The 23,680-nt window shown below is 42.9% G+C and overlaps 2 protein-coding genes across 2 annotated transcripts; one reads left to right on the top strand and one right to left on the bottom strand.

Annotated features, from left to right (window-relative positions):
* Positions 1-974: 974 nt before the first annotated feature.
* On the top strand, positions 975-20,232 carry BPHL (biphenyl hydrolase like). The gene is made up of 7 exons (XM_038126769.1): positions 975-1,141; positions 3,998-4,101; positions 6,092-6,258; positions 10,450-10,603; positions 12,885-13,016; positions 16,650-16,773; positions 19,811-20,232. Exons 1-7 carry the CDS (start codon positions 1,032-1,034, stop codon positions 19,896-19,898), a joined length of 879 nt encoding a protein of 292 aa, XP_037982697.1. The 5' UTR covers positions 975-1,031; the 3' UTR covers positions 19,899-20,232.
* LOC119696879 (tubulin beta-1 chain) lies at positions 20,184-22,990 on the bottom strand. The gene is made up of 4 exons (XM_038126768.1): positions 22,828-22,990; positions 22,052-22,160; positions 21,670-21,780; positions 20,184-21,460 (listed from the first exon to the last, which is right to left on the bottom strand). The coding sequence occupies exons 1-4, from the start codon at positions 22,882-22,884 to the stop codon at positions 20,400-20,402; spliced, it is 1,338 nt and encodes a 445-aa protein (XP_037982696.1). The 5' UTR covers positions 22,885-22,990; the 3' UTR covers positions 20,184-20,399.
* Between the last annotated feature and the right edge of the window lie 690 nt (positions 22,991-23,680).

Genomic DNA, 23,680 nt, shown 5'->3' with positions numbered 1-23,680 from the left:
GTGAGAAGGCGCAGAGGAAAGCCAGGCCAAGTGCTGCGTTAAACGAAAGCAGCCAGGCTGCTCCAGAAGCGGCCAGCCCTGACCAGCACGGGCACTTGCCAGGGCAAAGCCCTTTGCCAGGGGCTCCCCACAAGCAGGCCTACAAATAACATTGGTGAGGCAGGGTTAATGATTCCTGCCACGGGCCTGGGAATGCCTGGACTCTGAGACGCTGAAGGCACGGCCGTCGGGGAGGCTACACTATCCTGAGCTGCCCTCAGTGTCCCAGCTGCCCAGGGAGCCGCTCTCCAGGCAGACCTGGAGCCACAGACGACCCCGTGTGCTCTGTGTTCTCACAGTCCGTGGAGCTTCCGCATCACGGGCAGTGCTGAGGGGCAGTTCATGGCTACATCTCCCATTATCTCCCAGGGCTGGGAACTCTACTCCCGGCAGACACCCCGGGCGCTGCCGTGTCTCCGTTCGTCTCCGCCTCCTGAAGAGGAGGGAGGCGCTCACAGCGCCCCGCTCCCCGCCACGCCGACGGTGCAGCCAAGCACCTGCGCGGCGCTGGGCGCTGCTCTACTCTTGGACGCGGCTGCAGAGGGCAAAGCCCTCAACCCTCGCCTCCTGCTCTCAAGCGGGGGCAGCACTATCCCTTCCCCTGGCTCCAAGGCGGGATCAGGAGCCGGGAAAACCACCCGAGAGGAATGACCCACAGACCCCCTCCAGCGCCGCAGCTCCCCGCCGGGCGACCAATCAGCGCCGCGGCGGGGCGGGACCGCAGCCCAGAAGCCAAACCCTTCCAGTTTTGCGCTGAGTGACAGCGGCGGCCACCAATCAGAGCGCGGACAACGCAACGCCCCTCTCCCGGCGCAAAGCTCTGGAGCTGGTCCCGCCTCCCGCCCGGCGGGGAGGGCACGGGAGGGGAGGGGAGGCGGGCCGGGAGGCGGGCCGGGAGGCGGGCCGGCCCCGCGGGGCAGGGCGCGGGAAGGGAGGCGGGCCGGCCCCCCCCGTCTCCTTCCCTCCCCGCCGGGCCGGCCTCGCTGGGTGCAATGTTTTGCCGGAGCGCGGGCCGGGTCCTCCGGGCTCTGGCGCTGCTGCAGTTGCAGCCGCCCGCCCGGGCAGCGCCGCTCACGCCCCAGGGACAGGCCGCCTGCTACGGGTAAAATCCACAGCCGCCTCCTTCTCCCTTTCCCCAGCTCCCTCCTCCCTTCCCGCGGCTTGAGGAAGGGGATATTTGTCAGGCAGGCGGCGGGAGGAACGAAGCGTGTTAGCAGAGGGGGTGGTGCGTCGGATCGGGAGGGCGGAGGTGACAAAGCGGGGACTCGGGCAGCGTCCTGAGGAGCCTGCTCCTGCTTTCCCTGCGCCGCAAGGATCCGCGCCAGGTCCCCGCAGGGCAGGACGTGCCGCTGGCCACCTGCTGCTGGTAAGGGGCTCCCTGGAGGTCGCCGAGGTCGCCAAGAGAGCGCGTGTATCTAATCTATATCATACTGCTTATTCCGCTGAGGAAAACTGACATAGTACCATAATTTTTTCCCTGCACAGATAAAGAGCAGGTCGTATTGTAGCACAGCTGGAGCAGGGGTAGTTCCCAGATTAAGCTGCGCTCTTTCAGAGTACGAGGTGAAGCACAAGATCTGCCTACTCTGCATCTGTGCTGCCTTGGTAAACATAGGCAGTATGTATCCAGTGCTCCTCCAAGAGTTGTACACCTTAACATTACTAATTCGAAATTCCAGGGTGGGTTTTTTGTTTTGTTTTACCAGAGTTTCCAATTCTATCAACCAACAAAAAAAACCATTCTTTATGAAAACTTAACAGAAGTGAAGTCATCCTGCTGACAAGCAAACTGATGAAGTGATTTCAAACTCACAGAAATTTGGTATTGGGAGGACTAAGTATGCCTTAGGTGTTGCCTGTTCCAATACAATTTCTCAATAAAAAACCCAACTCATTTGTTGTTAGTCCAAAAAATATTGAAAATACCCTCTATGTGAAACTTCTGGGTTTCAGTGGACTTCACACCGAGGCATGATCCAAGAATGGAAAAGCATCACAGATTCAGCAAAATTCCCAAGGCCCTGATGTTAATAATTAATCCTAAAAACATAGAACTATGTGGGGGAAAAAAATCTGAATCAGGAAAGCAGAATATGTAACTCCGTCTATTAAACTGTACATTGCTAACCTGTTTCTAAAAAAGGAACAAGATACTGTTTCTGTTTTGTTAGGAACTGAAAGTGGGTTTGGCAATTATTAATCATAAGCAAAAAAACCCCATCACATAATTCTTAAAATTTTATAACAGCAATGTGCTGATATACAGTGGTGAAAACAATAGTAAAATACCTGTTGAAATTAATGACAAACCAAAGGGTGGCATATGAAAAATAATAAAAAAAAAAACTTATAAAGAAAAAAAGTCAGTTTTCAAAAAGGGGCTAAGGCAGCCATATGAATGCTACATACAGAATTTTAATTGTGAGATGTAATAAACCACATCAAATGTGATACATGGACTATAAGGAAGTTTAGCATTACAGCCAAACCGTCATTTGGATCACATTAGCACACCAATTCAGCAAAACCCACCAAAGTCATAATTACACAATGAATTTCTTTGAGCTGTACTCATGCCACAGATCTGCATTTGTACTCCAGTTCTCAAATTGGATCTGCACATAAAGAGCTGATACTATTCTGCACAGTCACAGCTTTTATTGAGACATGTGGCACGATGGGTTACATAGACCCAAGATTTTATATAAAATCAAAATTGGCTTTGTGTTGAACAGGTTCTATGGTTTAACTGCCACCTATGTATTGGGAACCTGAGTTTGCAAACTATTGTTCATTTTTCTTATGGAAAGGGTTTAAATTAGTGGGATTGTTTTTATCTCTAACCCACCACTTTCAACTCTATGTGTACTGTAAGTAGTTCAGACTTTCTATATTAAAATTAAATTGTTAATGAATTGCCCAGTGCATATTGTGGAATATAGATTGTTATATCTAAGACTGAAAATCAACATGTGTCTATGTGAACATGAAATTCAGAGTGATTGAACTCATAGGGCATGCATATTTAATCCAGGTAAAATTATGGCTACTCAATAGGTAACCAAATGGCAAGAATTTTATCATATTAGCTGTAAACAAAATGAATTAGGCTGTTGAAAAGATGTTTTGCAACCATTAGGGCACAAATTTGCCTGGGAGAACAGATGTAGTGGTTTATATTGTTAAGAAGATACTTTCAATCTGTTCTACTTCTCACTAGGGGTTTGTATCTGGGCATGGTTTCTTGGGTCACTTATTTGCATTTACACATATGTCTTGCTTTGTACTGAAGATTAGTGTACGGGTTTAAGTGTTGGGGCTGAGAGATGGCCTGTGCAGTCAGTTTCTGTGGTGAATTTTTAGTGGGTGCATTTATTGCTCGTGTGGTATTTTCCAATTAAGCATTATCTCCTGGTGAGATTACACTGACAGAAGTATTATTATCACATTCTTCTTCTCTGCTCTCATCTCAGTGCAAAGTGGCTTTCATTGCAGACCCTGTGGTTCTTGAGGAACAGCAACAATAGATTGTGGTTTCTCTGGCAGATGAAGAGGCTCAGTTTAGTAATAGCAAGGTGAACACCAGCCACTTTGAAAGTTGTGCTGTGACAGAATGAGGTTTCTCCTCTCTAATGTATTTATTTCAGTGTTTCTCTAGCCATGTAAAGCTGCCTCTGTATTTTCCTGGTTGCACCATCAAGACTATTTTCCCACCCCCAAGCCTTTAGCCTAGGTATGAATGATACATGGTGGTCACAACTGAATAATTCTCTGCTCCCAAGAACCTTTTTTTAGTCTTCTATGCACCCATGAAAGGCAAACAACCCATTAAAATCTCACAGTAATGTCATTAATATTTAGGAAAAGTAATTATTCTGTATTCCTGGAGTGACCAGGTAGTAATTAAAATTACCTCTCTGAATGTTTTCCTATTTCTCTCCTTTTTCCCTATCCTTAGTACTTCAATAACATCTGCCAAAATCCAAGTGAATGGAGTCCACCTGCATTATCAGCAAACAGGAGAAGGAAGCCATGCAGTTCTTCTGCTTCCAGGAATGCTAGGTTTGGAGATTTTATCTTGTCTTTGTAGAGCAACCACTTCTTTATCCATTTTGTCTCCAGCAAGAATGCACAAAACTATTTTGTAATGTATTCAACACCTGATTATGGAGCATTGCCATTAAAAAAAAAAATGCTACACTTAAAACAGGAGGGAAAATGCAGAGTTGTTGCCATCAGTTAACAGTTTTTAGAAGATTTCATTTAACTTACCCGGCAACTTTTATACAATGTCTTGACTTACCTAGTGGTCACTTGCACTTTTGGATTTAACTGTGCAAAGGTGCTGTCCAGGACAGGTGGCAAATAGCTACACAAGGTGGAAAATAGCAGAAGGAGGGGGAAAAATCAGGTCAGCTATATTTGTTACACAGACTGAATTATGCATTCCTCTTTACAGGCTGGACGGATTCCAACTGAATTTATAGGCATAATGTAACCCTACAGTTTATTGTGAAAAAAATTCACTGTTAAAATTTATTTTTTGTTTAAAGATGTGTTTTCACATTTTGTTTATTCAGGGCAACATCATTAAGATTCTCAGTGGTTTTTTGAGATGGACAACAGGTTCAGCTAGCTAAGTGGTGTCTGAACTTTGAAAACACTGTTTTTGATAACAACCTTTTAAAATTAACACAGCCTATTTTTTCTGGGTTCTTGCACTTCTAAAGGATCCATCAGACTTACCAACAGTTCATGGCAGGCTGTCAGTAGGACTGTTACTGTGCTCAGAGTTGGGCAAATGCTTAATTGAATTGCTGGATAAGATAATAAAATGTCAAGCACTGAAGAGCAGGAAACATTTGTTCTTGGCAGCAGCATTTTCAAGTCTTCATGGAGTGGTTTTTTCTTTCAAAGAATTCTCAAGGGGAAGGTGGAAAAAAATAATACTAGTCATCCTTCAAGTATTTCAAAATATGAAAAATATGTTTCAATCTATTGATTTTAAACAGCTTTTTAGACTAGCAATACTATTGCCAATGCAAAGTCTTTAAACAGAAATAATGTATTTCTTCAGTTGTGAGCAATATTATTATTATTGATGATTATTTATTATTATGCATACATTGCTGTCATCATAGCAGGCTATATAAAGCCTCTTTTATAACTTAGACCTGTTGAGGTTATCTGAGGACTGATTTGTCCAAGTAAACAGAAAAAAAACCCTTTTAAATGGCTTTAAACGGTCTTTTTAATACAGCAACAGATAACAAATTTCATATTTCAGCGCATCAAACTTGAACAAGTTTTAATCAAATAGCATTTGATACTATTACCACATGACCACAACACAAACTGCAGTCTTACCTTCATGCTAGGTTACCTTCATTCATAGACAGCTCAGTGCAATAGACAGGAGTACTTCATTTTTAAATCCTTTGAAGGTCTGAGTAATTAATAAAAGAAATGGTTCTGCATCAGAAAAAAAGGCTGTATTTGGCTTATTTTTACATACTAGAAAAATAAAATTATATAATTTTATGCTTCTGTGTCACCACAGTCTCCGCAGGCAACAAAGTATTTAAAGATCAGCTTTAAGCACCAGTAGAGATGCTTTAGCAAATAATAACTGTCTGGCACAGTGCTTTTCACTTACAAATTTGTAGGAAATTATTCCTGCCCTCTCAGTTTCACCTGTATTGCCCAGATAATATGGGCAATTAAATGCCTATATTTAAATAAAAATCCCTACTCAGGTAACTCAGTTTAAGATGCTGTATTTAATCATATGTGAGAATGCTGTTCTTGGTAACCTTTCATACCTACCAGAAAGGGTTTGCTCTGAACATACTGCAGATGCTTCCAAAGATTTTAGTTTTTGCACATCCTGTCTAAGAGTTGCAATGAATAGTTACAATTAAAGAGTATTTCACTTGTTGGATAATCTCTTATTTGGAATAAAGTTACAAGATTTCCCCACTTTCCCTTTAGAGTATATCTACTATGTTTGCAGTATGGTGGTTAATAAAATTGAAAAATTATAATGTTTCAGGAAGTGGTCAAACTGATTTTGGACCGCAGCTTAAGTCTATGAATAAGCAACTTTTCACAGTTGTTGCTTGGGATCCTCGGGGTTATGGAAAATCCATTCCTCCATCTCGAGACTTTCCTCCAGATTTCTTTGAGAGGGATGCAAAAGATGCTGTGGATCTTATGCAGGTAAATCTGTTATGAGGTTTTAATATTCTTTTAAGTTGTTTTCCTTAAATATTGAGAAGGCAGAATGTTGTTTCCAACAGGCAGCAGTTTATGGAAAGATCATACAAATGAAGGCTTAAAAGGGAACATATACACACTATTCCAGAATTTTTTTTAATTCCACCTATTCTGCAAGATGCATAGAGGTTCAGCAGTAGGTATTAATATAGAGCAATATACTTTTATTCTAAGACCCTGCCCTAAGAGGTTTGCAGCCAAGAACCGTATAAGTTTAGTTAAATGTGTGTATAAGAAACAAAATCTGTGCGAAGTAATTTAATTGAAGGGATTACCATACTGAAGGGCTCTTAGAAAATTTTCTATCAAATAGAATCTTGGCATTTTGCCTTGAGTGGCCCATTTTAAGCAACATTTGATTCTAAAAATTAACTTGGTGCTTTGCATTTTACAGCATATTACTGAAGTAATTTTTGTGGGAAATCAAAGGCTTCCTGTGACCATACCAAATCTTACTAATTAATACAGCTATTGTGGTTATAAAGAATATGGCCTAAAGCTGTTATTATTTCTCCTTCTTGCAGAATTTTTTATTCAAATCTGTGTTTCTGTGTTCCTCTTTTATTCTGTCCTATAACTGCTGACGCTATTTTCTGGTTTAGCTTTAACTAATATTCTGGCTTTTTATATTAAGATATACAGTCTCTTTGTTCATGGTAAGAAAGTTGTCAGAGCATTAAAATTCCAAAACTATGAGGCAAGATTCAGACAGCCAGTCCAACTGTGTTTCTGTAATAAACAATAACCTGGCTGAAAACCCTTCTGAATCTGGAAATGTGGCCTTCCAGGTGGATTCTGCATAGCAAAACAAAGTAAGTCTGACAGCAGAATCGGGATTAAGACACAGATCTGCCCTCTAACCATAAAAGCCATCTCTCTGTGCTTTAAATCTTCAATTTCTTCTGCTACACTAGCAAAGAAAATAAAGATGCTGCCATGAATAGGTGACAAACTTGCAGTCTAAATGGTTGTCCCCCTTTCTTGTCTCTGATTAAATACTAATAAATGCAAAATATTGAACAGAGCTTTCCCCAAAGGCAACGTAACCATGTAGCTTCCAGCCAAAAGGGACAGCAGCCTACCAGTCTCTAGAGCTGCCAAAGAAAATGAGGCATAGCATCCTGTTTTTTTGAAGATGTTTCTCAATATAAGCATAAAATAACAACTTACTAAAGTGTTTCCAAGTGTGGGTGACTAGCTTCTATTTTGGGATATTATAAAGGATAGCACAAATCCCAAGGAATCATTCTGGAAATCAAAACTATGATTTCCAGAATATAATGATTTATATACATCATCCAGTCTACAATCACCCAAAAAAGACATCCATATGGGTGAGCCTTCAGAACCTTTTTTCTAGTCTCCTTCAGATTGTGGTGTCTCTGCTGGAGATGTGAGTGATACAAGGTTTCTGTGAAATAACAAAAGCTGAAATTCTGCAGAGTATTTAGGACCTTTATGCAGAAGATTCTGTTCTGTATCTCCGTTTGTGTTCTGTGAAGGAGTTTACTTGGAATAAAAGGAGTATAATGCACCTGAGTCCACTTTGCTGCCCTCCAGCCCCATGTCTAATGGTGGCAAAATCAATAGCACTAAAACAATCATTAGGGAAATAATTAGTGTTGATATTTAAGAAGTTCTTACTCTTCAGAGCTACTGTCCTAGCAAAAGGATGGGCTTGGGCTTCTGTATGTTTTTGTAGGTCAACGGCAACTTTTGCTTGTGCTACACTCCCTGTGATGCAGTGAAAGCATACATGCAGTGCAGAGTGATGTTGTATTTCAGCTCACTGTTGGATTGCATTTCACATAGGCCTGGATGGAGGAGGTGACTTCAAAAGAAATTTTTTTCACTCACTGAGTAGAGGCAGCACATAATCACCCACAAAACTGTGCTGTGCAATCAGCTTTCAGGTTATTGCCCATCTTAGGTTAGCGACCTGTACTGTAAGTAGTTAAAAATTAGAGCAAGCAAAAGTGCACACCTTATCCAGCACATCTGTTACATCACATTGTTTTTCTGAAGCCTGCAAAGAATAAATTAAATTCCTCCTGCTGGAAAGGCATCCTGAGATACCCTAAAGAATGCATCAAGATAAAGGCTAGTAAACACGAGAAATACTGGAGGCAAATAGATCTCAAATAACCTGGCATGAAGAACAAAAATTTAATCAGCTATTCCACCCATCAGCCAGGTTTGAGCTCCATCATTTGTTATTGGCAGTAGGGGAACAGTAGCAACATCAAAAATTTAACCTTTACAAGCACTGCTGCCAACCCCCAAAATCTGCCAAGATACCAGGAGCCCTTGAGCAGCACAATAGTGAAAGTTGGACTAAGATGAACTACCTCTTCATCAGACCTGGGCAAACTTCTGATCAGCTGCAAAAATTGTTCAAAGTTCTCTTTTCTTGCTATGAGCTCTTACTTTACATGTCACTTTCTTTCACCTTATTTCTTTTCTTAGTAGTTACAACTTTGCAGAGTGAAATCTAAAATCAGTGAGAACTGCAGTGGGCAGAATATTGAGGATAAAGCCAAAACCAGAAAAGCCTTATAGGGATCAGAAATCTGATAAATATGGAGTTGCTTAGTAAAGTTGTGCCTCACTTGAGCATGAAACTTCTTTTTCTCCCTCTGTAGTTGTTTCTCTCATTGCCTGCATTTTTGCTTTCTTCTGTCACAACAAAGCAGGCCTGGACTTCCGACATCACCAAGCACCAAAGCAACTCATTCAACTAACTTGTTATTTTTCCTGCAAAAATACAATATCCTCCTTAAGTACATCTAAAAGGCAAGGCTGTAATTTCTGCAGAACAAAAGCAAAAAACACTGTGAAATAATATTTTCTTGTGAATGAGTTCACAAACCGCAGTTCCTTAAATGCAAAACTTCAAGTATTGCTTAACCATTGAACCATTGGTTAACCATCATCCCTCTACAACCTTCAGATGAGTGCCTTTACCTTCCCCACTCTTTCTCCACTGAACATAACACACACAAAATCCTCTCTCCTGTGACTGCCAGTACTCCCTATGACATATAGTGATTTATGAAGAAACAGGTTTTCAAATTCTGGTAGAAAACATTATCACAGAATCACAGAACATGCTGAGTTGGAAGGGACCCATCAGGATCATCGAGTACAACTCCTGGCCCTGTGCATGACACCCCAAGAGTCACACCATGTGCCTGAGAGCACTGTCCAAACACTTCTTGCGCTCTGTCAGGCTTGGTGCTGTGACCACTTCCCTGCGGAGCATGTTCCAGTGCCCAACCACCCTCTGGGTCAAGAACCTTTTCCTGATATCCAGCCTAAACCTCCCCCAACGCAGCTTCATGCCATTCCCTTGGCTCCTGTCACTGGTCAGAATGAATTAAGGTCTTGGTTGTCATATTTTTTTGCCCTAAGCCTTTCTTTTGAAGAAAGAGGAATTTAGTTATTAATGTTTCAAATCACAACTGACCGTGAAGTAACATTTCAAACATACACTTACAAGCTTCAGAAAATGTGAATAAGCAACTAAAATTTGATACAATCCTTTAGAAAATACTTTAAGCATTTTTGGTGATTACCAAAAAGCAGATTTTTTTTTTTTTTTTTTTTAGCTCAGATGGCATCAGTAAACCAGATCACTGGCTTCCATTTTTCAAGTCTTACACTTTTCTTAAGTTTAGCTTAATCTTGGATTGCTTACCATCCACACTATGATAGTCTTTGCCAACTTCACACCAAGAGAATCCATGGATTTTTCATGTCATCAGGCTCTCTGAAAAGTCTTTACTCTCCATTTTAAATCAGCTTTTCTTTTTTTGGAGGTCTTTTAAAATGCAGCAAGAATCTAATAGGACTACTGCCTGTTTCTTTAAAGTGTTATAGAAAATTGAAATGGCAGGTGTAATTTCTTGTTTTCTAAATTTGACTTTTTAAAAAGCATTTTATATATAGCAAGAAAATTATGTTTTCTAATTATAAAAGGTAACTATAGTTCAACTATATGTGGTGTTGTGCCTATATGTGGTGTTCAACTATATGTGGTGTTGTGCCTAAAACATTACAGTTAATTTTCAAGAAAGATTTAACATTTGGCTGTAAAGCCAGCTGATGATTTGCATATAACTTTCTTGAATCAAGGCGCTGAAGTTTAAGAAGTTCTCCTTGCTGGGGTGGAGTGATGGTGGAATTACAGCTCTCATTGCTGCTGCAAAGTACCCAAATCTTATCCATAAGTTGGTTGTCTGGGGAGCAAATGCCAGCGTTACTCAAGAGGATGTGAGAATTTACAATGGTATGTAAATGAATTATTTTACTTTCTACTTGACCCAAGGATCTTAGTCACGTGACAGCTAAGTGAAGACAGAGCTGAGGACACAACAAACCTAAAGAGACAGGACACAAAATTCACTGCATTGCAAGGTATAGATTAAAGTTATAGTGAGAAGCTCTCTAACAATTACTCTAAGGGTAATATAATAGATTTTTTAACAAGTCCTTACCAACTTAGCCCAATAAAAAGCAGAAGTTACAATAGCTTATCAGCAGTTTTCAGAAAGCCAAAGTTTTGTAGTTATAACAAATTTCTAAAAATAAATTCCAAATAATGCTATCAAACCCCAGGTTTGATTTCTTATCTCACACCTTGCCCAACCTTTTTGAAACCAGGTCCACAGATAATTACTGGGCTAGCTCATTACAGCTTTTGCCTCTAGGGGCTATATAATATAGACAGTAAGAAAACAAGTTCATAACTTACCTTTTAAGTTCAGGAAGTAAATTAATCATTCAAGTAAATGTCCCAAGGTGTCTTTACCATTTGCATTCCTTCAGAGTTAATTATTATCATTAGAAAACCTTTGCAAAGTAAAGAAATACGGAATTTCTGATCCTTATTCCACACACGTGAAATAGAGTCTGAGATCACTGCTTACGATAAAGAAAAATAGGAAGAAATGGCTGGTGAACTCAGAAAGGGGCTGTATTTCCTGTTGAACATAGAAATGAAAAGAGTTAACCATGTCAGCTCTCAACAAATGTAACCCAGTATAGTTTCATTTTAGTGACTGGAGTTTGATTTATACTAGCTGTGAAATCTCTCTGGCTTCAGCAAAATTACAAGTGTATATATTGTACATCTCTATTTACTTATACTAGAACTAAAAGTGGTAGTAGCAGTAGTAATATATTTTTTAGTTCAGAAAGCAAAATGCTTTTTAGCTCTGTAAAATGCTTCATTTCTTTACATGTTTTTATAGTTATGAATTTTTTGTTGTATAACTATGAAATGCCCATCTCTTCCCTGCACAACAAACTAAAATGTAAGAGAAAAATTTTAAAAACCCCAAAACAACAACAAAAACCACCCTATTTATATGGAGCACCCACTGCAATATTGGCCTTTGTGCTTTGTGAATTGTTGCTTTCAACATCTCTCCCTGGCTGATAGAGCTCAGAGAGTAGCAGCACAAGTCTTCTACAACTGGCTCATCAGTGCATGTCAGCTGCATTGGAAGGTTTGGCAGGAGAGAAAGGTGTTGATTTGGTATCTGTGTCCTTTCAGCATTGGCTTCTCCCTTCTCTTTTTAAATTAATGCCAGCCACAAGGATAAAACAGTAGATTCTATATGGGAAATTATTGTTCAGTAGAACTAGCCTGGGGTGAGCAGACTCATTTCCAATCAGATGCTGTTATAAAATACTTTCAGTCACTGCTACCTTTGTCATTTGGCTGGACAGGTTCTCTTTGTTAATTAACACCTCACTCCTTTCTTCCCTTAATTCCCTTTTGAAACCAATTAAAACCTTTGCTAGTGGCATATTTTGCAGTTTGATGATTCAGTACTGTACTGTTCTCTGCTGAGCCAACTTTGTTTCAGATTTTGTCAGTACAAAGCTGTACAGCTGGAATATAGTTTAGTGAAAATAATCCTTTTGAATACCTAGTTTGTGAGCAGTACCGAAAATTTTAGAGGAAAAAAAATAGAAAAATCTGATAAATAAATACCTAAAATGTCAGATTATTTGTACAGTTTTAGCCAGCCTGCCATGAGTCACAGATCTCTACTGAGTCACTTGTTTTTGTGTAAAACTATGGCAAATGTACCATGATGTCAGCTTGCTGGAATGCCTCAGTAAGAGCTTCCTTCCTCTGAGAGTTGGTAGGAGCCATGGAAGAACTTCCATCCATGAGTTGATGCAAAAGGGTAGAGGATATGAAAAAGAACTGCCAGGTGTAGAACACTGTTGTGAAACAGTCACATTTTTATACACCAGGTAGCCCTTGAACTTCTCTTTTGAAAGCCTTCCAGAAAGAACCATCAGAAGTTTTAGGACTGAGTCCTTTGAACATTATGTTTTTTCTGTTTTCCCTTGTGACCATAATAATAAGATGTTCCTCTGCAACTGAGAAGACCACAACAGAGGTTGTACAACAGTCTTTTTTACACTCTTTCCATACTATGAATTATTTGAAAAATTCATTGCAGTCTGGTTTTATAACTTCCCCATATTAGGTGTGGTTTGTATCTTTCTGCTGGAAAGGACATAACACATTTCAACTTTATTTTATGTAGGCATCCGAGATGTTTCAAAATGGAGTGAAAAGGTCAAGAAACCACTGGAAGAGCTGTATGGACATAAGTACTTTGCAGAAACCTGTGAGGCTTGGGTAGATGGAATATCACGCTTTGCTGAAAGTTCAGATGGTAAGGCTTTCACAATGTTGAACTGAGGCAATTATAGTAGCAGGCAGTTCTGGATAAAAAATAATCTAACAATACTTCTAGCAGCCAGTAAAAGAAGGACTCTGCATATGGCCTTAAAAGTTGGGTCTGACTCACACTCAGGAATAACACAATTACCCTGTATATGGTTCACACAACCAGAAAGGTATGGGAGGAAAACATTTCTGAAAAACATTAGCTGATGAGGCTCTCCTCTTGTTCCACCACAAAACAGCACTATTAAGTCATTGTTTTTGTACAGACTAAATAGGAAGGATTCTGCTCAATCAGAATCTTTCTCTTCTCTTCTGTCTCTGTGTCAAAGGATTATCTCCCTGTGACATAGTTAAGATATACCAAAAGTAAGGCATGCTCTTTCCACTTTTTGCAAAACAGAGCTGAAGAACTCTTTCAAACCTTGTAGCATGCGAGTTAAAAAAGAAGGGACTTCAGATTTTGAGAACTGAGAATTGAAAAAAACACATTTTAAAAACACTATTGAAGCAGCTCAGGTGTTTAAAAATAAAACAAAAACAAAACTACACAATATAATTTTTTTTTCCCTGAAGATTTCTGCAATTACTCTTCATAGACCTTTTCAGCCAAGGATATTATGAATAATAATCTGAGATTCTATTTGGATTCAGAGGGAGTTTGCTTTTAATTTGCTTTTAAAAAAAAGTAATACATAATGTATAAAAAAAGGGAATTTGTAACTCTTATACACATTTTCCTGTAGCTCTCACAATGAAAGACAGAAGGTAATGTACATTAACAGGCAGCAGGTACTAGAAGGAAAATGTTCCTTCATGTCATATTTTTTCCATAAATTTTTGTGTAGTATCAACACAGGACTAGGATTTCTCCCAGTAAAGTGATGTAACAAATTAGGTTCCAATTTTACTTCAGCTTTTCTAGAATCTCCTTTAAATTATTTTTTCTGAAGTGCAAAGCCCAGGCTGGTGAATCTCTGGCTGTGACATCCCTTTACTGCCTGCACATGCCTCAGACACTGAGATGAAGTGACTGTGAAAAAGAACCCACCAAGAAACATGTAACAAGGAGCTGAATTACCTGGATGCTGAAACTGGGTCAGATATTGGGAGAAGCCTAATGTTTGCTGCAAGAGATGAGCAGCTATCAGACTGCAGGTTTTTTTCCAGGGAAAAACCAGTTTTCCAACTTAGATTACAAATAGGCCACCTTGCAATTAAACTTACAACACTGCAACAAAGGCACAGATACGATAGATACAAGAAAAGGTGTTAATAACACCCATCAGAGATAAAAAGTGGACAGCAAACCCAATGCTGGTCAAAAACTCAAGCTCTTTTTAAAACTATTTTCCCTGAATGAGACAGCTTTTAGGGTAAAATACCATAAGAAATGAACTTTTAGAAGGAGCTAACAATTAATGAAACTGAGTGAGTTGCATAAAGTTGCAACATCCAAGATTCTTCTTGCTGTTCCATGCTTGTAGAGTAAATACAATTTAATGGTTTTAGTATAATACAGTATTAGGACTGAAAACTAGGAAATAATAGTATGACTGCCAACTGTGTTCCTAGATAAATAACCTAAATTTACTTGGAGCTTGTTCTGAAAAATAGTCAACATTTCTGCAGGTGTTAGAGGACTAGGGGTAAAATATTCTAAATTAAAATATTTAACCAGTAGAACTGCAAACAAAGGCTGCATAAATAAGCAAACAATTGGAAAAACTGTGAAACAGCCTCTGACTTTAGAGCATGTATAAGCATTAATCTTACATTAATCTTGGTAGCTGCAAGGTGACAACTGCAAATAGACAAAGTTATCCCAAAGAAAAATGGAAAATGAAGCCCATCAAGGATGTTTTGCCCAAAGATTGCCTTGCAAGAACGTGGGAAGTTAGGCAGTGAGTTTGGAAACTGGGTTACTAAGAAATGAGGAAAAAAGGGGAGAAAATTCAGAAAAGTCTCTAAGTAAAACCATTAAAATTACTTCTAATGAGATTAATGACTAGAAAGCAAAATTATCAATGGGCAGGGAAAATAACTTTTGAATAGCTTTAGTACAATTAATATCAAATGAATTTATGCATTTGTACTGGGTTTGCATGGCCAGGTTTTGGTACCGGGGGGTTGCAGGGTGCCTAGAAGCTTCCTCCATGTCTGGCAGAGCCAATGCCAGCCTGCTCCAAGATGGACATAGCACTGGCCAAGGCCAAGCCAAGCAGTGATGACAGTAACACCTCTGTAAAAACCTATTTAAGGAGGGAAAAAAAGTTACTGCACAGATGTTACTGCAGCCAGAGAAGAGCGGAGTGAGAATATGTGAGAGGAACAACTATGCAGCCACCAAAGTCAGTGAAGAAGGAAGGGAAGGAGGTGCTGCAGGTGCTTGACCTGAGATTTTTCTACAGCCCATGGTGCAGACTCTGGTGAGGCAGCTGTGCCCCTGCAGCCCATGGAGGTCCACAGGGATGTAGGGATCCACCCGCAGCTCTTGGAGGAGCCCACACCAGAGCAGGTGTATGGCCAAGAGAGGGCTGTGTACCTGTGGGAAATCCATGCTGGAGCAGGCTCCTGCTGGGACCTGCACACCCATGGAGAGAGGAGCCCACACTGGAGTAGGTTTCCTGGTAGGACTTGTGACCCAGTGGGGGACTTATGCTGGAGCAGGCTGTGCCTGAAGGACTGTACCCTGTGGAAAGATGACTCACCTTGCAGCAGTTTGTGGGCAACCATTGTTTGTGGGATGGAATCATGCTGGAGAAGTTCATGGAGAACTGTTTTCTGTGGGAGGGACCCCACAGACTCCCTGAGCAGCAGCAGGAACAACCTGTCATGAACTGACCACAACCCCCACTCCCCATCTCCCTGCACCGCAGAGGGACAGGAGGTAGAAACCCAGGAAGAAGCTTTTAAGTTTTATTTTACTTCTCATTATCTTGCTCAGATTTTGTTAGTAATAAATTCAGTTATTATCCCCGAGCTGGATCTGTTTTGCCCATGATGGTATTCAGTGAATGCTTTCTCCTGCTCCTTATCTCAACTAGGGAATCTTTCATTCTGTTTTCTCTCTCCTCTCCACTTGTGGAGGGGAATGATGGAGAGGCTTAGGTAGCTGCTTGGCATCTGGCTGGGGTCAATCCATTAGAACATTGCAGACAGCAATGGGCCTGGGAGGTGCAACAGGTATAAGTACAGCCTAAGTTAATTTGTTCCAAAAAAGTAGCAAATCTTGTAACCTGACAGCTGCTGTATCAAAATGCAGCTTGACATGAGTGCCATAAAACTCAAAGGCTGAAAAGAACAAAGCTGGGAATGAGATTCATGTGTTGGCTTTGAAGAGTCAAAGGGAGCCTGGGGGAATTGTGGAACAGAAATACTTCATTCTCTGTATCCTTTTGTGCTAGTATCCATTAACGGAGTAAATTGGAGTGAAGTAAGATTTTGGAGAAAGAAATGTTAATTATAGTCCTGCTTACATAGTTCTGTAGATTAATCACACACAGTCCACAAGGAGAGGCAATAGCTAGAACCCAATGGAGTTCAGAGCCCTTTATGGAAGCAGTTTCATCTTTCATACAATTTTAAACCAAAGTGTGACCTTCGTTTGTTTTCTCCCTAGGTAATATCTGCCAACAGTTGCTGCCAGATATTAAATGTCCCACATTTATAATTCATGGTGAGAAGGACCCTTTGGTCCCACAAGCTCATGCAGAATACATTCATAAGCACATCAAAGGCTCTCGGTAAGTTAAATGATAGAATTTTTATAAACCATTGTTGAAGGAATGAAGTAGTTCAAACTCACTCAAAGTTAAAAAAAAAAAAAAAAAGTATTTGGACAAGTTGTCTCTGCCACTCAGAGAGCTATTCTGAACTTCCCTAGCAAGTTACAATGCAAATAGGGCAGCTGGACTTTTCTTGAAATATAAAAAGTACAGTATTTTAATAAGCTCCTTCCTAAAACCCTCTGAGAGAAACCAAGTAGGTTCTTTTTCCTCTTTCCACTACACAAACAGTACTACTACTCCCTAAGCTTTATCAAAGTAAGCAAAGTTGTTATGACCATTGCATTCCTTTTGCTGTGAGAGACCTCATTTCTGTCCCATTCAGTAGAACAGGGAATTTAGATACTATGAATGGAGAGAGATTCCCAGCTATTAGAGAGAGAAACACCATTTACTTCAGTTTGCTCTGCCCTAATAATGTGAACAACCTCAGCGATTCTGTTTCCAGCTGTCCTATGAATTTTCAATGTTCTTAAGAAAAGCAGAATGAGGAAAAAAATGTACAGGTCTGCTCAGAAACATTACTATATAAACAAGAAAAATCTGCTTCATGTGTGTTGTGGTTTAACCCCAGATGGCAACTCAGTACTACTCACTCCCTCACTCATGGGATCAGGGACAGAATCAGATGAGTAGAAAAGGAAAAAAAAACCCAACAAAACCTCATGCATTGAGATAAAGACAGATTAATAGCTAAAGCAAAAGCCACACATCCCAGCAAAGTAAAACAAGGACTTGACTCACTGCTCCCACAGGCAGGCTGGTGTTCAGACATCCCCAGGAAAGGCAGGCTCTATCACACATAGTAGTTACTTGGGAAGACAAGTGTCATCCCTCCAAACATCCCCCTTCCTTCTTTCCCCAGCTCTGTATGCTCAGCACGATGCCATATGGCATGGAATATTCCTTTGGTCAGTTGGGGTCAGCTGTCCCAGCTCTGTCCCCTCCCAACTCCTTGTGCACCCCCAGTCTCCTCCCTAGTAGGGCACTACAAGAAGCAGAAAAGGCCTTGATGCTGTGCAAGCCCTGCTCAGCAATAACAGAAACATTTCTGTGTTATCAACACTGTTTTCAGCACAAATCTAAAACACAGCCCCGTAACAGCTACTGTAAAGAAAATTGACTTTATCCCAGCCAAAAACCAGCAGAACCTGAAAATTCCAGAAACACTTCCTATAAAAAGCTGTGATTTTACCAGCTGAATTCTCTTCATGAATTTGCATACAAATGCAAGCATTCTATTATTACTTAACTACAGACTGTGATGATTAGCACTGGAGAACAGGAGTAGTGAGGGGGAAAAAAATAATTTTTATGAATGCAAAGTGTAGGGAACTACGCTTTGTGTGTTTTGCTGGTGTCATCTCAGTGCAAAAATTAATGATATCTCAAAGTCAGCCCTGCTGATCATAGTAATGCATTCTGCTACAGGAATGATGAGAACAAGAGATCTTCCTAACAATCACATGCAGATGATTTATTTCATGTCTGCTGGTTTGTTACTCCTACATGCCCTGTTCAGAACAGCTATCATCCTGCTTGGTTTCACTGAGCTCCAAAATACTCCAGTTGCTGACTAAGGCAAATTATCCCAAGAAAATAGACAAGAATCTGATAGCTTCTCATTGGAAGACAAGTCAAAGAGGAAACGCTGTTAGAAATTGCCATCCAATAAAATATAAAACAATGATTCTTTGCATGTCTCAGTGCTGAAGTACTCCCCTGTATGCTTGTTAGAAAAGAAACCAGACTAATGGTGTTCTCAGAAATTAGTGCTTGGGCACATGGTCCTATTCTTCCCTGGTTGCATTGGAAATGCCATTTTCCATTGTGAAGCAGAAAGAAAAGCTTATATTCACTATGTTTTCAGTAACACATGCTTCTACCATCAGTTTTTCTTGCCTTGATTTTTATCTAGTAATAAAGTAGAAAAATCTTCTCCTGATGTGTAAATACATTGCTGGTTTCTCTCATGGTGAAAGAGTGTGCCACCATTCTGCATTTGCATGGTATGGCTGGAGTTTGGTAGCATTACAATAGTCAGAAACATTAACAGCAACAGGAAATAGCATACACAGTTCTTTAGTTTGTGCTTACCTTTCAAGAAACAGATGTCATGAAATTCAGATGGAATTCACTAGACAAGCTGGGTGCCTTCACATGCTGCTGCTCTTTTCCCAAAACAAAACAGCACTTGTCACCACCAAAAGGAGGTTGATCCCTCTTGCTATAGTTGGACTTGGACAGGAAGGCCACATAGTATCAGTCAAAAGGGTTTCAGGTCTATAGGAACTGCTTAGTATGTGGTAGAAAAAAACAATCTAAAGAATTCCCCACCTCCATATAAAGAAGTGTACATCATTGATGTATAAATTTTGTCTCAGAAAGCAAAAGTAAGTAGAATTTTAGGCATGTCAGACTCATATTCATATTATAAAAATTTAACCTTATTCACAGATCCTACTTCTAAGCTTTTGGTATAGCCAGAGAAGTTCTGACTTCCATTTTTATTTTAATGGATGAATGGTTTTAGTTTTGGATTGTCTTTTTGCAGTAAGATTAGACAAAGTACAAATACTAACCAAGTTTGGGTAATGACAAGAACTCTACAATTCACTGCCCGGCACAACTACTGTTCTCTGAAAGAGGCAAAAGTGCTCAGGTACTTTACATAGCTTTCAAAGATGCATCTTACATAAGTTTTGGAACTTATTTTCTCTGAAGATCACCCGAAAGATTTCTAGAAACTTGGTCTAGGTCACAAAAATTTGATTTAGGCTTATTTTATCCTCCCCAGAGTGGGACAAGTAGTATGCTTGCTGTTCTGTTGCTGTGGGTCACATTCCAACCACATACATAAGGACAGTACTTAAAATAAGAGTTACTACAATTCCTTACTGGGTAACCAAGAGCAAGGAAAATGCAACAAGTACTTTAATTACCTAGTCACAGAATAAAACGTATAATCAGTGGGTGTTTTTTTTCCTCTTTTAAGGTTGCTTCTGATGCCAGAAGGAAAGCATAATTTACACCTGCGTTTTGCAAAGGACTTCAACAGAGAAGTGGAAAATTTCCTACGCTGACATGAACTGTAAAACAGGTCAGAGGTGCTTAGCCTTTGCCTTGTTTAGGAATTTTGGTTGGAATTTCCATTTGCAATGGAGTTATAGGTAGGTTTGAGTCATGTACGAAAAACATTAAACATATGTGCATGAGAAGCATATGTCTTAAGAACACAAGCCCCAGCAATCAGAGCATACCACTGTAGTGCAAGATTTCTGACATGTCTTTAAACTTACTTGTAGCCACCCAGGCTGAACAGCTGTTCCATGTCCAGTAGAGGTGTTAAGAAAGACAGAAACCATGACCTTAAATACATGCCTTTATGTGCTCTTAATATTAAAGAACAAAAAACATTGTATGAATTAGGATTCGGAACTGTTACATTGAGAAATCTGGCAAAGTCACAAAAAGCTGAGAGGATAATTGGGTACATAGTTTCTAGAAAACATGCTTCACCACCACTATCAGAAGTCATTCGGATGCATGCCCACTTTACACAAGTCCCTTTGATACCAGGCGGCTTAAGCCTCATCCTCCTCTCCTTCCTCTTCAAACTCGCCCTGCTCATCAGCAGTGGCATCCTGGTATTGCTGGTATTCGGAGACCAGGTCGTTCATGTTGCTCTCGGCCTCCGTGAACTCCATTTCATCCATGCCCTCGCCGGTGTACCAGTGCAAGAAGGCCTTGCGGCGGAACATGGCCGTGAACTGCTCCGAGATCCTCTTGAAGAGCTCCTGGATGGCCGTGCTGTTGCCGATGAAGGTGGCCGACATCTTGAGGCCGCGCGGGGGGATGTCGCAGACGGCCGTCTTGACGTTGTTGGGGATCCACTCCACAAAGTAGCTGCTGTTCTTGTTCTGCACGTTGAGCATCTGCTCGTCCACCTCCTTCATGGACATGCGGCCCCGGAAGATGGCGGCCACCGTCAGGTAGCGGCCGTGGCGGGGGTCGCAGGCGGCCATCATGTTCTTGGAGTCGAACATCTGCTGCGTCAGCTCGGGCACCGTCAGGGCGCGGTACTGCTGGCTGCCGCGGCTGGTCAGCGGGGCGAAGCCCGGCATGAAGAAGTGCAGCCGCGGGAAAGGCACCATGTTGACCGCCAGCTTGCGCAGGTCGGCGTTCAGCTGGCCGGGGAAGCGAAGGCAGGTGGTCACGCCGCTCATGGTGGCCGACACCAGGTGGTTGAGGTCCCCGTAGGTGGGAGTGGTCAGCTTCAGGGTGCGGAAGCAAATGTCGTACAGGGCCTCGTTGTCGATGCAGTAGGTCTCGTCCGTGTTCTCCACCAGCTGGTGCACGGAGAGGGTGGCGTTGTAGGGCTCCACCACCGTGTCCGACACCTTGGGCGACGGCATCACGCTGAAGGTGTTCATGATGCGGTCTGGGTACTCCTCACGGATCTTGCTGATCAGCAGGGTGCCCATGCCAGAGCCCGTGCCTCCGCCCAGCGAGTGGGTCAGCTGGAAGCCCTGGAGGCAGTCACAGCTCTCCGACTCCTTCCTCACCACGTCCAGCACAGAGTCCACCAGCTCGGCGCCTTCCGTGTAGTGCCCCTTGGCCCAGTTGTTGCCAGCCCCGCTCTGACCTGCGGGGCAGACCACAAGCCAGGCGCCACATTAGCGCCCCGGGGACAAACACAGGTGATGCCACTGCCCCTTCCCTATGGGCCCCTCCCCTCTCTTCCATCCCTGCTCTGCTATGGGGATTCAGGTTCCCCAGGGTCGCTTGCATCCTCGCCCCAAGTCTTTTCTGCGCGTGGAGCTCTGGGAACTCCTCCATGCCACAAGCACTCACCAAAGACAAAGTTGTCGGGACGGAAGATCTGTCCAAAGGGGCCGGAGCGCACGGAGTCCATGGTGCCGGGTTCCAGGTCCACGAGGATGGCACGGGGGACATACTTGTTACCTGTGGGGGGAACCAGCAGCAGCATTACAGCCCTGCAGCAGGCAGCCAGTGTCACAGGAGCCCTGCTGTGCTCCCTTCCACCTCCCTGCATTTCTCTGGAGAGTCACTGTCACAATCAAGACTACCGTGTTATTAGAGCCTTTCTGAGAACAAAGGTCTCTTAGAGGAATCACTGGCAGATGACAGCCCTTGTTCAGGGATATTTCCAGCCTCAGTGAACTGTCATGGCTGCCCCACTTATTTGAGGATATCTGAGCAAGCAGGCACTTACCAGCAGCTTCATTGTAGTAGACGTTGATCCTCTCCAGCTGCAGCTCACTGTCCCCGTGGTAGCTGCCCGTGGGATCAATGCCATGCTCATCGCTGATGACCTCCCAGAACTAAAGGAATTTTTTGAAAAATGGCAATTAGCCATTTCCAGCGCCAGTGGAAACAGCTGGCCAGTGCCAATCACACACCCCCGGTGCAGCCCATGCATTCCGCGGCCCTGACCACTCCCTTGCATGGCAGAGCAGCTGCCGGGTGGGAAGGTGAGTCAGTGCACAAGGGCTTCGCTGGCCGCAGCAGCTGAACTAGCAGAAGGCTGACGAGCAGCCATAGCACTGAAATGCAAGTTAATTCCTTTGTAGCTTGTATCCAAAGGGTAACCATCTCTGGCTATATCAATTTGGCGTCCTCCCATTGTCTAGCATTGACTTCAGACCCTGTAGCCAGTACAAGATGGCAACACCTGCACACGTTTATTGGTGACGGTGTGTGGCCCTGGAACACCTCCCGTTGCCTCCCTCGGCAGCTGGCGCCGTGGCCGCAGAGGGGCGAGGCAGCGCGGGATGGCCGCGGCTGCCTGCGGGAAGGCCGGGCACAGCGGACGGGATCGCGGGCATATCCCTGCCCCGCCCAGCCCCGCGGGAGCTCAGAGCGACAGGGACGGAACCACAGGGGCAGGAGCCACGACGCTTCAGCAAACCCCGGCTCGTTTTTCATTTCGGGAAGCACCACCCGTGGGTGCGACCTGTGGGAGCGCCCCGCTTCCGCGCCCGTCCGTACCTTGGCGCCAATCTGGTTGCCGCACTGCCCGGCCTGGATGTGCACGATCTCACGCATGGTGCCGGTCTCCGGAGCTGCTGCTGCTGCTGCTGTTACCGCCTCCTTCGCCGCCGCTCCCGCACTCGCAGCTGCGGCGGCCGCGCCCCTCGCTGCCCCTTAAATCGGGCGCCGCGCCCCGCCCCGCCGGTGACGTGCGGCGGGATGGCGGGGCGCGGGGCGGGCCCGGGCCCGGGCATTGTCTCCCGCGCCCCGGTCGGGCTCCGCGTCCGGGTCTGGTCCGGTCTGGGAGGGGCAGGCTGCGACCTCCTCCGCATGCTGAACGCCGCTGGCTTGGGGTGCCGGGGGAGCTTCGCCTTCGGTCGTCGGGGAAAAGGCCGGCGTCGGATACGACGTGGCTTATCTTGGAGTAAAAAAGGGAGAAAGAAAATAAAACCGCCTAACTCGTCTTTGCACACCTGCTGGAACTCGTGCTCTTGCTTCCTTCGCCTCTGCTGCGCCACAGCAGCAAAGCACATGCTGCTAGGTTTTATTAGTACCCTCAAGCCTGTATTTCGAGCTCAGGCCTGCTTAATCATGTTTGAAGCACAAACATAATTTTTCCATAGCTTGGGCACCTGAAACAAGCAGAGATTGTGCGGTGATGTTAAAGCCTACAGCCACTTTCAAGCACGACACTCTGTTTTAGATAGTGCTGCCAAACATGTATTCAATAGGCTCTAAATCCAGGAACACAGAGGGCTGACATGAGATTTTACGCTGCTGCTAAAGAATGGCTTTTTCTGGGAATTGTCCAGCAGTGATAGCAGTTTAACACACACAGGAATGGAATATGTTTCTTTTTTGAAAGTGTAGT

Source organism: Motacilla alba, chromosome 2, assembly GCF_015832195.1.
Source record: "Motacilla alba alba isolate MOTALB_02 chromosome 2, Motacilla_alba_V1.0_pri, whole genome shotgun sequence".
NCBI classification, from domain to species: Eukaryota; Metazoa; Chordata; class Aves; order Passeriformes; family Motacillidae; genus Motacilla; species Motacilla alba.
Note: the sequence above shows the minus strand (reverse complement) of the source record. Positions and strands in the feature narration are given on the sequence as shown.